Source organism: Hyperolius riggenbachi, chromosome 3 (genome assembly GCF_040937935.1).
Source record: "Hyperolius riggenbachi isolate aHypRig1 chromosome 3, aHypRig1.pri, whole genome shotgun sequence".
Taxonomy (NCBI): Eukaryota; Metazoa; Chordata; class Amphibia; order Anura; family Hyperoliidae; genus Hyperolius; species Hyperolius riggenbachi.
Window position 1 is genome coordinate 192,847,265 of NC_090648.1, and position 18,815 is coordinate 192,866,079.

Genomic DNA, 18,815 nt, shown 5'->3' on the forward strand with positions numbered 1-18,815 from the left:
GTCAGATGACGAGAAGGTGACCAAATCATGTAAATTTTATCGGGCATTACTCAAACTACCTAATGTACATTATGCAGTTTTCATAACCCACATTATACAAACAGCATGTATAATATGCAGTGGCTGCATATTATAGAAAGGGCTTCTGTAACTGATCTGGAATTCTGGATGTAGAGCAAACAATAAATATTGTTGTGTGAAAATGAAATCAACTGAGAAATTAAAGTCTGAATGCAAACCTAGTTTTAATTAATCAGCTTCTTGAAGGCAATAATGCCAGTTGAACACACTTTGGTACAAATGATACTTTGCAACTTTCATGACTTACTTTAAATTGCTAAATTCAAAATTAAACAAGTGACCCGAAAGACAGAACACAATCTAATATTGATTAGTCACATATTTTTATTTTTACTGCTGTGATTATATACATTTTTTTAAGGTTTAGGCAGGAATCACAATTGGCAAATTTGCATGAGTTTTTTTGCTATGGGAATGTGCATTAGAACTGATTGACTATGTGGGCACATTTCCACATTCAGGCAAAAACAGCCTGTTTTACCACTTTGGACACTTGGAGCACCACAACAAGCCTGCCTCTTCCTGTCAGAAAATGCAACGTTAGGCAAAGGTCAGATTTTTTAGAAGTGATTATGGGGTCAAGGGGGTGAGGCTAGGAGAGGAATGCACAGAGGTGTGTGAATCCAGCATGAACATACCTCTGGTCTTATTTTAAAAGATACCTGACCCAAGGCAAAGCTACCCAAAGGACAACTGTAGAAAGCAGAATGTGGATTCCTCCATATTTATTTCCTTTTAAACAATACCAGTTGCCTGGCTGTCCTGCTGATGTATTTGGCTGCAGTAGTGTCTGAATAACACCAGCAACAAGCATGCAGCTAATCTTGTCAGATATGACAGTAATGTCAGAAACACCTGATCTGTTGCATGCTTATTCAGGGTCTTTGGCTAAAAGGATTAGAGGGAGAGGATCAGCATGATAGCCAGGTAACTGGTATTGATTAAAAGGATATAAATATAACAGCCTCCATATCCCTCTCATTTCAATAGTCCTTTAAACCTTAAAACTTAATTGGTTGTTTTGGAAATCTGCTCCACTTTTATTTCACGCTTGAAAGAACAAAGAGAAATCGAGAGCCCAATATGGTGTAGTATTGTTGAGTTAGTTGTGGTTTAAAGCAAAATATTTAGATATACTCACAAACATGGGTTACCCATAGGCAACCACTTCAAGTGCAGGTGGGGAGTATTAGAACCTGACCCCACTCAGGTTTTTAAGATGTCGCTCTCTGTAGATAGGAAACGGGGTAGCACCCCTCCACCGAGGGTGGAATCAAGATTTCAGCAAGGCTTGGTGTACAGAGGCGCCAGAGTAGAATAAAAATGTTTAAAAACCGTCTAAAAGAGGGGGATGTTCAGGTGGACTTACCTCCCTCAAAATTATAAAACTCATTTGAGTCAAAATATATTAATACAAATATTTTATTTAACTCCACTTAATGCAACGCGTTTCGCAGGTGTGGTGCCGCTTCATCAGGCAAACAGGAGCATAACTCAAAGGGTCTAAATGCAAATCTCAGAGACGCTCACTTCTGCATTTAGACCCATTGAGTTATGCTCCTGTTTGCCTGATGAATCGGGACCACACATGTGAAACGCGTTGCATTAAGTGGAGTTAAATAAAATATTTGTATTGATATATTGTGACTCAATTGAGTTTATATTTTTGAGGGAGGTAAGTCCACCTGAACATCCCCCTCTTTTAAACACTTTTATTTCAGTTTCCTTTGCACCTGTTTTGTAAAAAAACAAACTCCCAATGCTTATAGTCTATAGACGATAAAACAGACATAAGTGCCCATGCCATATATAAACAGTTTAGTAGTGTATTGCATCAGTTCTGGAAATATCTGCTAGCCGTATGTTCATTCCTCCATACATCTTGACAAAATTCAGCAGCAGGACATATTTATGGGAGGCATTCTGGTACAGTCTTGGCCCCATGATCACAGTGTCAGTGCCCGTGGTATATCCTGCTGTGCCTGATGTTAAGCTCCTACTTAAACATAATATATTTTTCAGGACTGTCATTCTTCACAGTGCAGAATAGGAGCCGCAGATTTAATTTACCTTAAATTTGCCTTTGTGCTTGGTTAGTTACTATTTTTAATGAAGTTTTGTATTCTTAATATAGCAATATTTTCACGCTGGAGGAAGCGGTTTGAAAAAGAATTTCTTGGAGAAAAGCCCAGACCTTCAGTCTCTGAAATATGCGCTCAGCCTGTACACTCAAACTACTGATGCTTTGATAAAGAAATTTATAGGTACACAGACATCCCAAGGTAAGTGTGTTTCATTTATATGCTTCCCAATAATTACAACCTGCGGAAAGCAGTAAAGATGTGAAGATAAACTTCAGCATTTCTAGAGATGTCGGAGATACAGTCTATTTAATATTCAGTAAATTATCTGAATTGTTTTTAATGAGTAAGCACAGTTCCTCTGTCTTTTATGAAATCCACAATAGACAGGTTTTATTGTGTATCTGGGGAAATATTCTGCTATGCGGTAATGGCTAATTTAAAAAGAATTCAAAAATATATTTATTTTCTAACTCTGCAGAGTACAGTTAAAGGGACATTCATCCAAATCTGATATACTAGCAATGAACAGACACAGGTGTTTTCTGAATCCTGATTACTACATGTTTTGGAGAGAATTTCCCAGTGTACTTTTCAAGTTAGGCAACCACTCTTATAGCAGGCATGCACAATTGTTAAGTTATTTTACATTGTGGCACACTCACTTAGAGGACAGGTCACAATCTGTAATCTTTCTAACATTCGTTTTGAAGCTGCACCACTGTCTCTAAAGTGTATGCATAAAAAAGGGGCACAAGGAAATTCAAGCACCCAATTTTCAACTAAAAGAATGTCTGCAACATTTACAGATATTCTACCTTTTGAACGTACCCACTATATATCGGGCAGTGCAGGCGCCTAAATTTCACAGTATAGCTGCAATTTATAATGGCGCCAATGATGGTGCCCATATTTCGTCTAGACCTATGTACACTTGTTGGACTATCATAATTAAAATTAATGAGGACCGATGGACTGGAAATCCATTGGTGTAAATTCATGCCAACTATGCCAGTGAATAGCAAAAATACATGCTAGTGACACCAACATTGTTACATATGTTAAGGAGTCTAGTGGGTACAAGGAAACATTTTTTTTCCAAAAGACCTTGTAGTTTTTGAGAAAATCGATTTTAAAAATGCAAAGAAAAAATGTTTTTTTAAATCTGAAAAATAACAGTTTAAAAAACATTTTTCTTTGCATGTATAAAATAGTTTTTCTCAAAAACTACAGTCTTTTTGAAAAAAATATTTTTTTGACTAGTACGAAATATTCTCCTTAATAAAGGGGTTCTTTCGCGAAAAAAGTAGGCAGTTAAAAAATGTGACAGATGACAGGTTTTGAGCCAGTCCATCTTTTTAAGGGGTATTCTCAGGGCTTTCTTTGTTTTCAACAGCATTTCCTGAACAGCAGTTGCAAAAATCTAACTGACATAATAGTGTGCAAGTGATTAGGGAGGCCGGCTGGTATCTTGCTATTTTGGCAGTTAAACTGCTGTTCAGGAAATGCTGTTGAAAACAACAAAGAAAGCCCTGAGAATCCCCCTTAAAAAGATGGACTGGCCCAAAACCTGTCATCTGTCACAGTTTTTAACTGCCTACTTTTTTTCGCGAAAGAACCCCTTTAACATATTTAGTCATTTTGGTAGCAATAGCATGTATGGGAGCTTTGCTATTAACCACCAAAGTTGGCACAAAATTATGCAAAGTTATGAAATATTACAATTGCATACCAAATGAATTACGATTTTCAATGAAAGTTCGCATTATGATGCATAATTGCAATTTTTGATGCAACATTTTGCATATACGAAATTTTGGCCCACCACTGGACAGGGGTAATTAAAAGTCAGGAAGATCAGTGGGTCATAGAGAATGTGTACATGTTTGTGGCAAATAAGATTTTTTTTTTTTTTGTAAAGTTTGTGTCAAGCAAAGGTTCACTTACTGTAAAAACCCTTTTTTATTTTAATTTTATTTTTTTTTAGTAATTCCTGCTAATAAAACTTAGTCATGGTTCAATAGACAATCTTTATCTACATTAATAGCTAGCTCCCTGAATACATTTAAATAAATAGTAAATATTGTGTGGTATGATACTGATGACCATAGTTTACTGTGAGAGTGAGCCCCTTTCACGCTATTGCGGTTGTATCGGTCTGTCACATTGATAGGTACCAATGCAGAAACACATTGCATGCAATGCATCAACTGGATGATATGTGCATGTTTACATTGGAAAAGAGGCACACTTGAATGCTCCTGTATGTCTTACTGTATATGTGCACTGCACCATCAAGGTGTCATGCAACGTTGCAGTGCTGTTGAAGAGTAATCACGCCACAAAAGATTTAACATAGTGTGTAAGAAACCTTAAAGGACCAATATTGCGAAAAAAATTGAAAATACATGAAAACACATAAATAAAAAGTACATTTCTCCCAGAGTTAAATGAGCTATGAATTACTTTTCTCCTGTGTTGCTGTCACTTACAGTAGGTGATAGAAATCAGACAGAACTGACAGGTTTTGGACTAGTCTGAATTTTATGTCATAACCCATCTATGGTAGTCACAGAAGGTTATGTTAGGGAGCAAGACTTTGACATTGTGCTCAGAATTCCATCATTATGGTCACTGAGCAACAAGGGATTGGCATGTATGGTGGCAAATAATAGTAAGAACAACCTAGGGGAAGCCTATAAGGATACTGCACTGATGTGTAAAACTAAATCACAGGTGTTTTAGCAGCAAGGCAGTAAGGAGGACCGTTTTTGAATGAAAACCTGAAATATGAGGATTCCTACCTTTATTTATTTTTACTTTTGCTGATTTTCTGCTTTTAAAAGACAACTGCCATATGACGGATATGGAGGCTGCCATATTTATTTCCTTTTAAGCAATACCTGTTGCCTGGCTGCCCTGCTGATCCTCTGCCTCTAATACTTTTAGTTTCAAAGTTTTTTTATTGCAGTAAAGCAGATTTAGACAATGATACATTGGTATCAATCCCCACACAGGGGGCTTATGATAATAGAATGAATAAGAACAATAAACACAAAGCATACTAACATGTATACTAGGTACTGTTAACCAATTAGGTAGGTAGGTCAATAAAGTCAGATGGTGGATTATTATCTAAAGTAAATTAAAACATTTGCCAGGATATCTTTACATATATTAGGTAAAAAATAGTAGATAGCGGAGGCCCTTATTGTCCGCATAGTCAACCCAGGGAGACCATGTGTTAGTGAATTGAATCAATCTGTCTTCCGTAACTGCTACCATTCTTTCTAGGATCATGGTTTTGTGGACTTTATCAATTACATGTTGTATAGAAAGAGATGTGTCCTTCCAGCGAGAGGCTAAATAAGTTTTTGCGGAATTCACAATATGTTGAATTAGTCTATGTGCCGGATGCTTGACATTGTTAGGTTTGTCACCAAAGAGGAAGACGGTAGGTGTAGGAGTGACGGAAGTCTGGAGAACTGTAGATATCAGACCAGCAATTTGTGACCAGAAGTTTGTTACTAATGGACAAGTCCACCACATATGGGTCAAAGAGCCTTTCGCCCCACAGCCTCTATAGCATAAAGAGGAGGCTTGAGGGAAAATACTTGAAACCTTCTCTGGGGTTAGATAAGCTCTGTGAAGGAGCTTTACATTAGTTTCAAGCGCAGAGAAATAAAGGCTTCCTTTCATGAGAGTCTCAAAACAATGGGCCCATCTCTTTGGGGATTGATGAAACTTTAACTCAGCTTCCCATTTCTCCAGAACGGGGGCCATAGCGTCTTGGGCCCAAGTGGCTAATAAATTGTATAGGTAGGATATGATTCCACCTCCTAGAGGGGAAGAGTTGCAAAAGTTCTCAAAATATGTATATGAGGAATCAGTAGTTAGATGGCCTAGTGAAGACCAATAGTGGTGGACCTGTTGGAGGTGGAAAAATTGATGTGGTCTACAGGAGAGGGTCTCAGACAAGGTAGCTGGATGGATTAGTTTTCCAAATCTCTGAAACTTTATTAGTTTTGTATATTGAGTAGCAGCTAAACAGGAAAGGTCAGTAGTTAGGCCTGGAGGAAAGTCAGGGTTACCGAATAGATGCGTAGCCAATGAGGGAGTGGCTTGTAGGCCTAGAGTATACCTATATATCTTCCAAATTTTAAGAGTATGTAGGGTGTAGGGGGAGTCGAGGAGAAGACTAGCAGGATGTGGTAGCGAAGACCAAACTAACGCCTCTATTTTGTGTGGGGCTAAGAGTGCTGATTCTAAGGCAACCCATAATGGAGAGTTAGGGCCGGCCTGAGTAGGTGGGATATGGGCTAGCTGGGCGGCAATATAGTAATTATAGATGTTAGGGACTGCTGGACCTCCTTCATGCTTAGGGAGTTGCATCCTTTTGGAGGAAATACGTGGGGGATGATGGGCCCAAATAAATTTTGAGATTTCCCTTTGGAGAGGAATGAGAGAGTCCTTTGGGACTGGAGTAGGGAGGACCCTAAAATAATATAGAATTTTAGGGAGTAGAGTCATGCGGACTGAATGTATTCTCCCACTTAAGGAAATTGGTAACTTGGCCCATGTGTTGAGCAAGTTTAGGAGTGAGATCAATAGGGGGGTATAGTTCAAGCGGAACATATCTGATGGATTTTTAGTAAGTTTGACTCCCAAGTATTTAACAAATTTAGGTTGTATATGGAACCCAAAACGAGAAGCTATGTCTGCGGTAATTGGGCTGCGAATATTACAGGGTAGGATTTCTGATTTTGTAATGTTTAGTGATAGCCCAGTTAAGTTCTTGAAGGATGATAGTAGGTCTAGTAAAGAGGGTATTGATGTAGTGGGGCTAGTTAGGGTCAAAGCTAGATCATCAGCGAATAGAGAAACTTTATAGGAGCGTTGATCTATTCGGTAACCCTGAACATCAGCTGCCTGCCTGATTTTAATGGCAAGGGGCTCTATACATAGTGCGAATAAGGCTGGGGACAGGGGGCACCCCTGCCTAGTTCCTTGCCTCTAATACTTTTAGCCATAGGCCAGTGGCGTAGCTAGAGGTTATGGGGCCCGATAGCAAATTTTTCATGGGGACCTCTAATGTAGGCACTCTTTAGCTATACAACCTGCCCCTACCCTATGGATATGAGTTAACTGGCAATTTACATTCTTGCATAATCCACACTGCATATAGTCCATGGGGACTGAGAGGGTGGAGGAACTCAAGAAAGTTAATAGTGAATACATCAAGTACCACCTGGGCGCCTACTGCTCCAGGGCCCCATAGCAGCTGCTATGGATTTTGCTGTGCCCCTGCCATAGGACCCGAACAAGCATGCAGCAGATCAGGTGTCAGAAACATTATTGTCAGATCTGACAAGATTACCTGCATGCTTGTTTATGCTGTGATTCAAACACTACTGCAGCCAAATAGATCGGAAAGACTGCCAGGCAACTGGTATTGTTTAAAAAGGAAAACAATATGTCAGCCTCCATATCCCTCTCATTACAGTTGTCCTTTAATATTTTCTGAATCGTTCACTATGAAAAAGGCAGTTCCAGTGTTTTCAGTCTGACTCCATTAGGTACCGTATATGTGTAACTCAGGAGACTGTTGCAATGCTAATCTTTCAGTTTACAACATTATTTAAAGATAGTTAAAAAAAACGCCAGTGCAGAGTAGAGATGGCCTGAACGGTTCGCACGCAAGCTTATTCGTTCAAACTTCGGTGGTTCGCATTTGCGGTGAACCGCGAACTATATGCGAGTTCGACCCGCCCCCTATACTACATCATTAGGGTCAACTTTGACCCTCTACATCACAGTCAGCAGGCACAGGGTAGCCAATCAGGCTGCACTCCCTCCTGGAGCCCCCCCCCCCCCCCCTTATAAAACGCAGGCAGCATCAGCCATTTCACTCACTCGTGTGGCTGTAATTAGTGAAGGGAGAGCACCTACTGACATAGGGAAAGCTTAGTTAGGCTCTTTTGCTAGGCTTGTTTGGGTGCTCCTTCTTGCTTATCTTATTGCTAAAAAGCACTCCTCATCTTCAACAGCTCTTTTGAGAGCCAATGTTCTTGTGATTCTTTTTTTTTTTTTTTTTTTCTTTTTTTGTGTGTGTGTCCCCCACAGACACTTGTGTTGCATATACAGCCCTGTCAGTCAGTCGCAGCTGCTGATGGTACCTTGGCCCCTTGGTAATTCCTACTGTGCCACTGCCAGGCCCAGCACATTCAGTGACTACCTGTGTGTAGCTGCACATTTTTAATACCAATCACTGCATACCCACCAGTCAGTGCACCTACCTACCTATGTGAGCGCACGCAGTGTCACTGCACCTGTTGACAGTACCTGTGTGTGTGATAGCTGCACATTTGGTATTAAAAATGTGCATCTGTCACACTTACAGGTACCATGAACAGGTGCAGTGACAGTGCGTGCGCTCACAAAAGTAGGTAGGTGCACTGAACCAGTGGGTATGCAGTGATTGGTATTACAAATGTGCAGCTGTCACACACACAGGTACGGTCAACAGGTGCAGTGACACTGAGTGCGCTCACAAAGGTAGGTAGGTGCACGGAACAGGTGGGTATGCAGTGATTGGTAATACAATCACTGCATACCCACCGGTTCAGTGCACCTACCTACGTGTGTCAATTCCCCTTCATGATCGTTACCTTTCCGTGGTGAAGGGGCTTGCGTATCACAATGAAGCAATGACCGCCAGCTATATGAGTGTCTTGGGGGGGGGGGGGGCACACCCAAGATAATAAGGTTGTTGCTTCATTGTGGACAGACCAAATTCGATCAGCTGGACAGTCACTGTTGTTCTGTCATTGAGCTACCTCAGCCCGGCGACCATATGGCCTTGAAAACCGCCATGGCCTGCACTCTCGCTATGGTGTGTACTGTTCCAGCACGGCCGTCTCTACAAAAACAGCTGTTTGCGGTGCGTTACATAGTGAGTTTTGTCTGTCAGTGTGTAGCAGTACTCTAATTACACTACCTGATTAATGTATACACATGCAAGATGTTTTAAAGCACTTTAGGCCTCCAATTTAGCATGCAATGGGATTTTTGCCCTTAAAACGGTGCTTTGCGTCAAATCCAAATTTTTCACCGGGACTTTTGGTGTGTATCCCACTCCGACATGCAAAAACTCAGATGTTAGACCCCTTGAAACATCTTTTCCATCACTTTTGTGGCCAGCATAAATGTTTCTAGTTTTCAAAGTCCGCCTCCCCATTGAAGTCTATTGCGGTTCGAAAAGTTTGCGCAAACTGAACTTTTTGCGGAAGTTCGCGTCCGAGGTTCGCGAACCTAAAATAGGAGGTTCGCGCCATCTCTACTCAGCTGCTCCTCTTCATCTTTCTTCTCACTCTTCCTTTGCTGCTCCTCTCTGTCACGCTCTTCATTGGCTACCAATTAACCAGAGGATCCAGTTCAAACTCTTAACCCTAACTAACAAAGCTTTCCACAATCTCTCTCCAGTGTACATCCTCTCACTAGTTACCAACCCAGATCCAGATAGAATTACCTCCTTGCATTCACGTATACAAGATTTCGCAAGTGCTTCACCCCTCCTCTGGAATGCACTTCCCCAACACATTCGTCACTCTCCAACCTTTGTTACCTTTAAGAGCTCTCTCAACACTCACTTTTTCCGACAAATATACGCTCTACCATAGGCCACTTCCCTTTGTCCTAAAACCAAGTTGCACTCCTACTAGATATCCTAAAACACACTGCCTCTGGCTATGTTTATTGTATACTACCCCACCTCTTGCTTCTCCTCTATTCTTTTAGGTTGTAGGCTTGCAAGAGCAGGGCTCCCCTTTTGTGTCTTGGAATTCATTCGATATTTTATTCATCATGTTACTCTTGTAATTGTAATGAACAATTCTGTATTTGTATTGATTCTGTATTTTGTGACCAATTCTGTATTTTGTATATTTGTCTGTATTATTATGTACCCCAAGTTCATTTCTTACTTTGTGCAGTGCACAAAATATGTTGTCACTTTATAAAACAACAATAATATTCTTCTGCTATGTATAGTAAAATATTGATAGTGATACAGATATTCTACTATCATCCAATGTCATCCTATTCTCACACTAACCTTTCCTGCATCTATACCTAACACTAGCCAACCCTCTACCTACTACTTACACATTATTATTATAGGCACAGGCTGTTAAATTTGGGTGTAACACTGTAACGGTAATCTATAACTGCTAAATTAACACTGAAAATAGATCCACACCCAAATTACTCATGCTATTATTTTCTGCCTTGTCATACTATTGCTAGCCCAGATTATATAATGACCCCAATGTCTTTTGAGATTATGCTCTATGGGCAGGTGAGTGAAAAATGAGACGTTTGGAACAAAGCAGTTTTTATTATGTGTGCCATAAATTCTGCATTAGGTTTGAGAAACCATTCCAGTGCTCTCATTTTCTATCACGAAAGTTCGCGCGAACCAAACTTTTTGCAGAGGTTCGCAAAACCAAAAATCGGAGGTTCAAGCCGTTTCTACTGCAGAGAGGTCGACAGTTGTTTTGCCTTGAACAAGGATTCCTCAGCTCTCTAATAAAGCCTTATTGTAAGGCAAAACATCTGTTGACCTCTCTGCACTTACTGTATGGCCAAGTATCAAAGTAAAGCCAATTTATGATACTGGGAATGTGAATGTGTCCTTCGCTTTGTGTTTGCACAAGTAATCATTTTTATTATTATTTATTTTTCTCTTGGAGTTAAAGAATAGCGTTTATTTCACACAGAACTAATTTTGCAACTTTATTTCAACTTAAAGCCAATGGGTACCAATGTAAAAATAAAAAAGTCAGTTACTCATCTAAGGAGAGGGAAGGCTCGGTCCTAATTAGCCTTCCCTCTCCTCTCCCGGTGCCCTCGGTGCTGCGCTGGCTCCCCCGTTCGCGTCCGCTGCCGCAGGGACTTCGGAGGTCTTCGGGAGCACTCGGGCTTCCGAAGACGGGCCGCTCCATACTACGTACGCGCGAGTGCGTCATAGAGGGCGCTCGCGCAGGCGTACTATGGAGCGGCCCGAGTGCTCCCGAAGGCTTCCGAAACATCCCTTCAGCAGCGGAAGTGGCAGTATTTGACCGAACTGGTCGAATACTGCTACGGGGGATCCTGCACGGGACCGGGCACCGGGAGAGGAGAGGGAAGGCTCATTAGGACCGAGCCTTCCCTCTCCTTAGGTGAATATCTGACTTTTTTATTTTTAAATGGGTAAACATTCACTTTAACAAAACAGAAACTATATATTGCCAATTTTGAATTTGATTTCCCTTCAGATACTAAACACTAAAGCCACTTTAGCAAAGTGTATACATTATTTCAATAATCCACCACTCTCTGATACCTTTTGTCACCTTGTTCCTTTAAAAGACTCATTTTGATAAAAGAAAAACAAATCCAAAGTATGTTTTGCTCTTAGCATAGATATTGGCATAGAGATCTAAAAATACTTCTTTAACCACTTCAGGTTTCCGCGGGCATGATGGAGGAGGTAAGCTGCTGCCGCTGCTCTCATGGCGGGGGGGCGAGACACAAGGGGGAGGGAGGAGACGCAGGCAGGGGGGAAGCCAGGCACAGCGGGGATAAAGGCAGGTAATCCCCGATGGCGGCAGATCGGCGGTTCGTATCGGCGGGCATTCGTAAGTCGGGGATTCCTTGCCTTTGCCGTATAAGACGCAGGGACTTTTTCTCCCCACTTTTTGGGAAGAAAAAGTGCGTCTATACGGCAAAAAATACGATACCTAACTGATACATTCATTGTGTTTTTCATGACAAACTAGGCTTTCTTCCAGTAATATTTGTTTCCAAGTTTGTTTGTTTTTTTAATTTCAATGGCACTTAATCAAAGAAAATTTGGTGTAAAAGCAAAAATTTTAATTTTTCCTTCTTAAATTTTACATGACCAATGCCACAATTGTAAAACACCTCAGAAAACATTACTTGGCTTGTCCCGGTTGAAACTATACCAAAGGTTCTCAACCTTTTCAGTACATGTACCTTTTGTGAGTCACCCCTAAGCAAATGTACCCTCTACCGCAGAAAGTCGTGAAAAAGTGGGTGTGGCCATGTCATAATGTGGGTGGAGCAAAATACTAGCAAAATACAGGTAGTCCCCGATTACCAAATGAGATTGGGACTGTGGCCATTCTTCAACCTAAATCCATTCTCTTTTGATCCCCTCTGTTTTCCCTGTGCCTCTTTTGTTCCTCCTTGTGTCACCTCATCTGCCCTGTATCATCTCTGTTCTCCCTGTGCCTCTTGTGTCCCCCTCTGTCACCTCTATTCTCCCCCTCTGTTCCTCTGCGCCTCTATTGTTCCTCTCTATGTCCCCCGGAGTCACCTCTTGTCCCACTCTGTGTCAGCTCTTGTCCCCCTGTCCTAGCCAGGTATAGGTATATAGGTATAGGTAAGGGGTATCCAGGTATAGGTCACCCAGTGTAGGTAGCAAGTTATAGGTGCTACAGTATAGATAACCAGGTACAGGTTGTGAGTAGGTAGCGAGCTATAGGTGCTACAGTATAGATAGCCAGGTATAGGGGGTGCCCCAGTGTAGATAGCGGGCTATAGGTGCTCCAGTATAGATAGCCAGGTACAGGTGGTGCCCCAGTGTAGGTAGCAGGCTATAGGTGCTCCAGTATAGATAGCCAGGTGGTGCCCCAGTGTAGGTAGCAGGCTATAGGTGCTCCAGTATAGATAGCCAGGTGGTACCCCAGTGTAGGTAGGGAGCTATAGGTACTCCAGTATAGATAGCCAGAGAGTGCCTCAGTATAGTCTTATACATACATACATACACAGCCCCATTCCCGTGTGGTTTCCTCTTGCCCTCTCTCGTCCTCTATCGGCACTCTAGTCTTCTCGCCACCTGACCGCGTCCTCCCGCTATGGTTACTTCCGACGGCACCTCTGACATCATGAGAGGCCACTGGGTAACCATGGAGAAAGGACGCCGCCAGGTGGGGCTGTGTAAGTTACTGCACCCCTTGCCGCAGATATAACTTGCCACTTATCTATTCTGGGCGAGATCTGCGATTTTGTCTGTGGCTCCTGGGGGATACCCTGACAGGTTCTTATGTACCCCCAGGGGTCCGCAGACCCAAGTTTGAAAAACATGCCATATTTAATTACTAGTTGGGCATGTAGTGTACCATTAGCGCTAGCCTGTGCGTCTGTAGCTATTGCATGTGATCGCCAGGGCACAATGTTTGGGGACCCCAGTACTGTATAGATGCATTGCTAGGCAACAACATTTTGATGCATCTATATAGCATTGAATCCCTGAGCTGTCATCTTAGTAATCGCATCTGATCGCTATTGGTGGCAGCCATTGCAGGTGACCACAAATCTTAATGCCAAATATAGGTTACACAAGGGGTTATACACACACACTTTATTATTTAATGGGCTTACTATCACTTTAAAAAACTTTTCACCTAACTTTATGTGAATGATTGCTGGTAACAGCAATCATTCACAATCAGAAGAGTGCACACGCATGCACAAGCAACAAGGGAGCGCACATGCACGCATGGGGCATGCGAACGGCGGCATTCTGCACTGGACGTACCTTGTACATGTAGGAACACAGAGGCACAGATTAGAACGTACGAGGTATGTCCAAAAACGTTAACAGGTTAAAATGCATATTTGTGTTTCTGAATGGATACAGCTATGCTTAGAAATACAGCATATCTCTTCCTTCTTCTGGGAGGTGTGGCCAGTGACATCCTCCTGTCGGTGCCAATATTCATAACAACAAAGCACATAACCTGTGGGCCTCGGTATCAAACCTTTTTCTGTTGGGAGTCACAGATTAGAGAGAGGATCCATCAAGCCTCCAAAATCAAGTCCAATCAATATGGTATCAATCTGGGCTCAACCAATCACATTGAGAAGATTCCTCAGAATTTCATACTTATTTGCAGCGGTTATATGGCATATACAGATCTGTATATGCTATGTAACTGCTGCAAATACTGTAAATATGAAATTCTAAGGAATCCTCTCGATGTGATTGGTTGAGCCCAGATTGGTACCGTATTGATTGGTGCCAATATTCATACCATGATGGTGAGGGTAATACTCATTTTATTTGTCAGAACTGTTAAACAAATCAGCACTACCCAAAGCAACACCCAACACCACCACAGCTAGGACATCAGTATCCAGTAGTGGTAAAGGTTCTCCTTTCGCTGGAGCAGTCCACCATTCTCCTTGATTGCCGGTGTGTTTATTCTGATGTTAAAACATAGGTGTCCTTGAAATGAGATTTTTGGCACATCATACCAAACCTGACTAGAGACTAGATAACTGCTGTAGTAATCATTCACTTGTCAGTTTAGGTCTATTTAAGCCAACTAGCCCAAATTACATTTGGCTTGTTGCAAATCAGGCAGACATGGTACATTTGATACCTTCAGAAAGAATTTTACATGATCATTCTTCTGGAAATCATTATGCCAATTCATATAAGCCAGGAATGATTCTTTTATCACCCTTTAAACATTAACCATTCTGACTGCATCCTGATCCTTGCAGGACATATAAATCTCAATCTTGCCTGCTGATATTTTTATTGGAATTTTTTTTTTTTGTGCTGTGCTGAATTACGTATTCCCTTAGCAACGCAGTACAAGTATGCTCTTTGCATTCCACGAAAGCAGAAAAAGAAGTTCAGCAGTAAATGTAACTTGTAGAGACATTAGACTAATAAGACTGGAGGAATTAGATTGCGAGTACTTTTGAGAAACAGTGATGCAAACTGTAACGTACTTTGTAAAGCTCTGCCTAAAATGTCAGTACAATATAAATGACTTAAAATATACAGCATAATTAAATTATGTTTGTGCATAGGATGCAACCACTCTCTGTTAAAATATTTGTATTAGAATTTGTCACAGCACTGCTACATGGTGTTTAGAATGTTTATGAATACTATAGATATATACACTTTGCATGAAATGAAGACAAGTTCCTTTTTTTTATTTGGCTTTTCAAAGAGTGCTGTAAATAATTTATACATCTATTTCAGCATTTGAATGGAGCTTGTGATAGGTAATATGGTTTGTGGCTTTATGTTTACCTAGATTTATTGTGTTCCATACTGAAAAAAAACATTGTACACTTAGCCTGCTCTCAGTATGTTCAATGTTAAATTGTGTACTATGAGTCTGCATTTCAAAGTCAAATATCCCAAAACGCAAGAATACAAGTTGACTAAATTAATGTTAAAGCAGCAGGGACAGCCATACTATCCCAGGGAAACAAACACATATAGCTACTTGCGTAGCATACTGTATGTATTGTAATTGTACTGTCCATGTTTTGATTTAAGTGGATTTTATATAGAAAATAAAGAGAATTCTTTCCCTGGCATTTGCCATCTTGCTTCCCTCTGACTGAAGCCAATCCTGATGTAATTTCCTCCCTTACTTTTTCTCCTACAAATTGCGCTATCATAGCTAGCTTGCTTTGTAAACATGTGAGCACAGCCAGCATAGATCAGATATCGGCTTCACACTGAACTGCCCTCAGCCAATCAGTGAGGAGCAGGAAAGTGGGAAGGTGATGACAAGCTTCCTTCTTGTCGTCAAAGGCAAGGCTGACTGAGACAAGATTCATTACAGCAGAAACATTTCTGAATATATTGGAGTGCTTGCAGTGCAGGGTAAGGCTGCAAGCTGCATAATAGACACAGAGCATTGGGTAAATGGAATTTGATTTTGTGGCTGAAAATACCTCTTTACGACTACAGGTGTGCTATAAACCATCCATTCTAGATGTATGTTTGGTTCTCAAAGACAGAAAAAAACTGGCATGCCTGTTTTCTTGCATCTCTTTTGATCTTAATTTCTGGTTACGTACTAGAAGGAGTGACTTACATTTATATTATTTGTTTTAAGAAGGCAGAACTATGATTTTTACTAACCTGTGCTGAAAGACAAAATATATTTGTTGTCCAGAGTTCTACTGTGTCGCATAGAGATGGTGGTTTTAAGACCATACCATACACTTGGTCCATGAGAACTGGGATGTGTCCTGTAGTTTGTACTTTGCTGCCATGAATTGCCCTTTGTCTAACCTGTCAAAAGTATTGTTTATAGTTGCTGAATTCGTGTTCTAACTGGAGATGGCCCAAACTGTTCGCCAGCAAAACCAGGATTCGCGATCGCGGAGAACCGCAAACTTTTCCGGAAGTTCGATTCACCCCTATAGTGCATCATTGGGGTCAACTTTGACCCTCTACATCACAGTCAGCAGGCACATTGTAGCCAATCAGGCTACACTCCCCTCCTGGAGCCCCCCCCCCCTTATAAAAGGCAGGCAGTGTCAGGCATTGGACTCACTCGTGTGCCTGCAGTAATTAGAGAAGGGAGAGCTGCTGCTGCTGCTGCAGAGAGCTATAGGGAAAGCTCAGTTAGGCTCTTGTAGGCTTGTTAGCTTGCTCCTTGCTGATTCTTATTGTTAAAAAAGCACCCCTCAACAGCTCTTTTGAGAGCTAATCTTGTTCTTGTGATCTATTTTTGTTTTTTTGTGTGTGTCCTACAGACACTTGTGTTGCATAGACAGCCTGTAGCAATCTGCTAGTGTGTGGGCACTAGCAGATGGACAATATCAGACGTTCCCTCAACGGGAATTGTCTACAGGCAGTGTCAGTAGAAGGCAGCACTAACACTGAGTACAGATAATAAGAATGGTCAGGCAATCACGGTCGGTCACAGATCTGACAGATACGGTACAAAATCGGCAGGCAAATACAAAGTAGTAAACAGGCAGAGGTCGGCAACAATCTGATGTGCAAAGGTACAGAATCGGCAGGCAAGAGCTAAGTGAGTGTTCAGGCAGAGGTCAGCAGCAACAGATCAGATTGGCAAAGGTACAGAATCGATAGGCAAGGAGTAGTCAGAGAAACAAGCAGAAGTCAAACACAGATATCAATCAGTAATAATAATAATAATAGGCTAGCTGGTGTGTAATCCTCGGGGTCCTGCCGGTTCAAAGCACACAAGGATCTGACTAAGGTCTGAAGCCTTCACTGCGAAGTGTTAGCTAGAGCAGACAGTGAGCAAGTGTCAGCACAGCTCTTAAATAGACCGGGTAAGCAGGCAACCACGCCCCTAAGCCGCTTGGCCAATCAGGCACTGGAGGTGGAGCCATATGTGTCAGCTGACAGGTGATCAGCTGACACGCTTCCTTAGAGTATAAGAAGGGTGTCGCCGACAGTGCATGTGTCCACCCTCATTTGCAGTCTGAGAATCATGCGGCCGGATCTCTGCAGGAACGCTGCTGACACCATCCCTGACAATGCGGGCAGCCACACTGGAAGTCCCAGATGTGCTGCCAGCGGAGGCAACAGAAACTGACATGGTAAGCTCAGTATTACTGACACAGCCTTGGTAATTCCTACTGTGCCACTGCCAGGCCCAGCACATTCAGTGACTACCTGTGTGTGTGACAGGCAGCTGCACATTTGTAATCCCAATCGATGCACCTGTTCACTGTTCAGTGCAACTACCTACCTATACTTATGTGAGCACATGCATTGTTAATACCACCAGTCATTGCACCTGTTCAGGGTACCTGTGTGTGTGTGACAGGCAGCTGCACATTTGTAATCCCAATTACTGCACCTGTTCACTGTTCAGTGCACCTACCTACCTACCTACGTGAGCGCACGTATTGTTACTACCACCAGTCATTGCACCTGTTCGCGTGTGTGTGTGACAGGTGCACATTTGTAATTCTAATTACTGCAGTGCATCCCTGTAACCTGTTCAGTGCACCTATGTGAGCGCAAGCAGTGTAATATACCACCAGTCATTGCACCTGTTCATGGTACCTGTGTGTGACAGGTGCACATTTGTAATACCAATCCCTGCATACCTGTTCACTGCACCTGTGTGACCGCACGCTGTTTAGTACAACAGTCCGTGCATATCTGTTAACTGCACCTGTGTGACAGCTGCACATTGTACTGTAATACCAGTCACTGCTACCATTTACTGCACCTGTGTGACTGCACATTGTATTAGTCAAGTCAGTGCATACCTTTCCCCTCCGATATAGACAAAACCGGTAGAGGCAGAGGCATGGGCCAACCCAGAGGCAGGTCTGTTCGAGGTCGTGCTGATGAGTTTTCATGCAGCCCTGGCCCAAAGTACAGTGCTCAGAAGAAGGCACATCCCATCAACTCCCAAGATTGTCAGGACGTGGTTGACTATTTAACACAGAACTCCTCATCTTCCGCATCCACCAGCGCTACTCCAAGTACCACATCCGCTACATTTGACACTTTGCAGGAGTTATTTGGTGGGGAAATCACTGATATACAGCCATTATTGTTGAAACAAGATGAAGGCGCTAAGCAAGTTACACCACCTCATATGTCTGAGTTAGGTGACACTATCGACGTAAGGTGTGAGGAGGAGGATGATGAAGTACCTGCTGTTGGTGCAGTTTTGGAGGTGTCTGATACAAGCGAAGCTTTGGAGGATGATTATGATGATGATACTGCCATGGATGCCAGGAGGAAGAGTTGTGGGATCAATTCTCAGCAGAAGCAGATGATTCCTCAACACCTGCGGCAGGAAAGAGGGGGGAGGAGGAGGAGGAGGAAGA

The 18,815-nt window shown here is 42.0% G+C and overlaps 1 protein-coding gene across 1 annotated transcript in view; it reads left to right on the top strand.

Moving 5' to 3' along the window:
• UNC13C (unc-13 homolog C) overlaps positions 1 to 18,815 on the top strand; it is a 784,159-nt gene that overhangs the window by 701,406 nt on the left and 63,938 nt on the right. Inside the window, exon 31 of the mRNA XM_068275480.1 lies at positions 2,216 to 2,363. Coding sequence (XP_068131581.1) covers positions 2,216 to 2,363 — 148 coding nt within the window. The remainder of the gene's footprint in view (positions 1 to 2,215; positions 2,364 to 18,815) is intronic.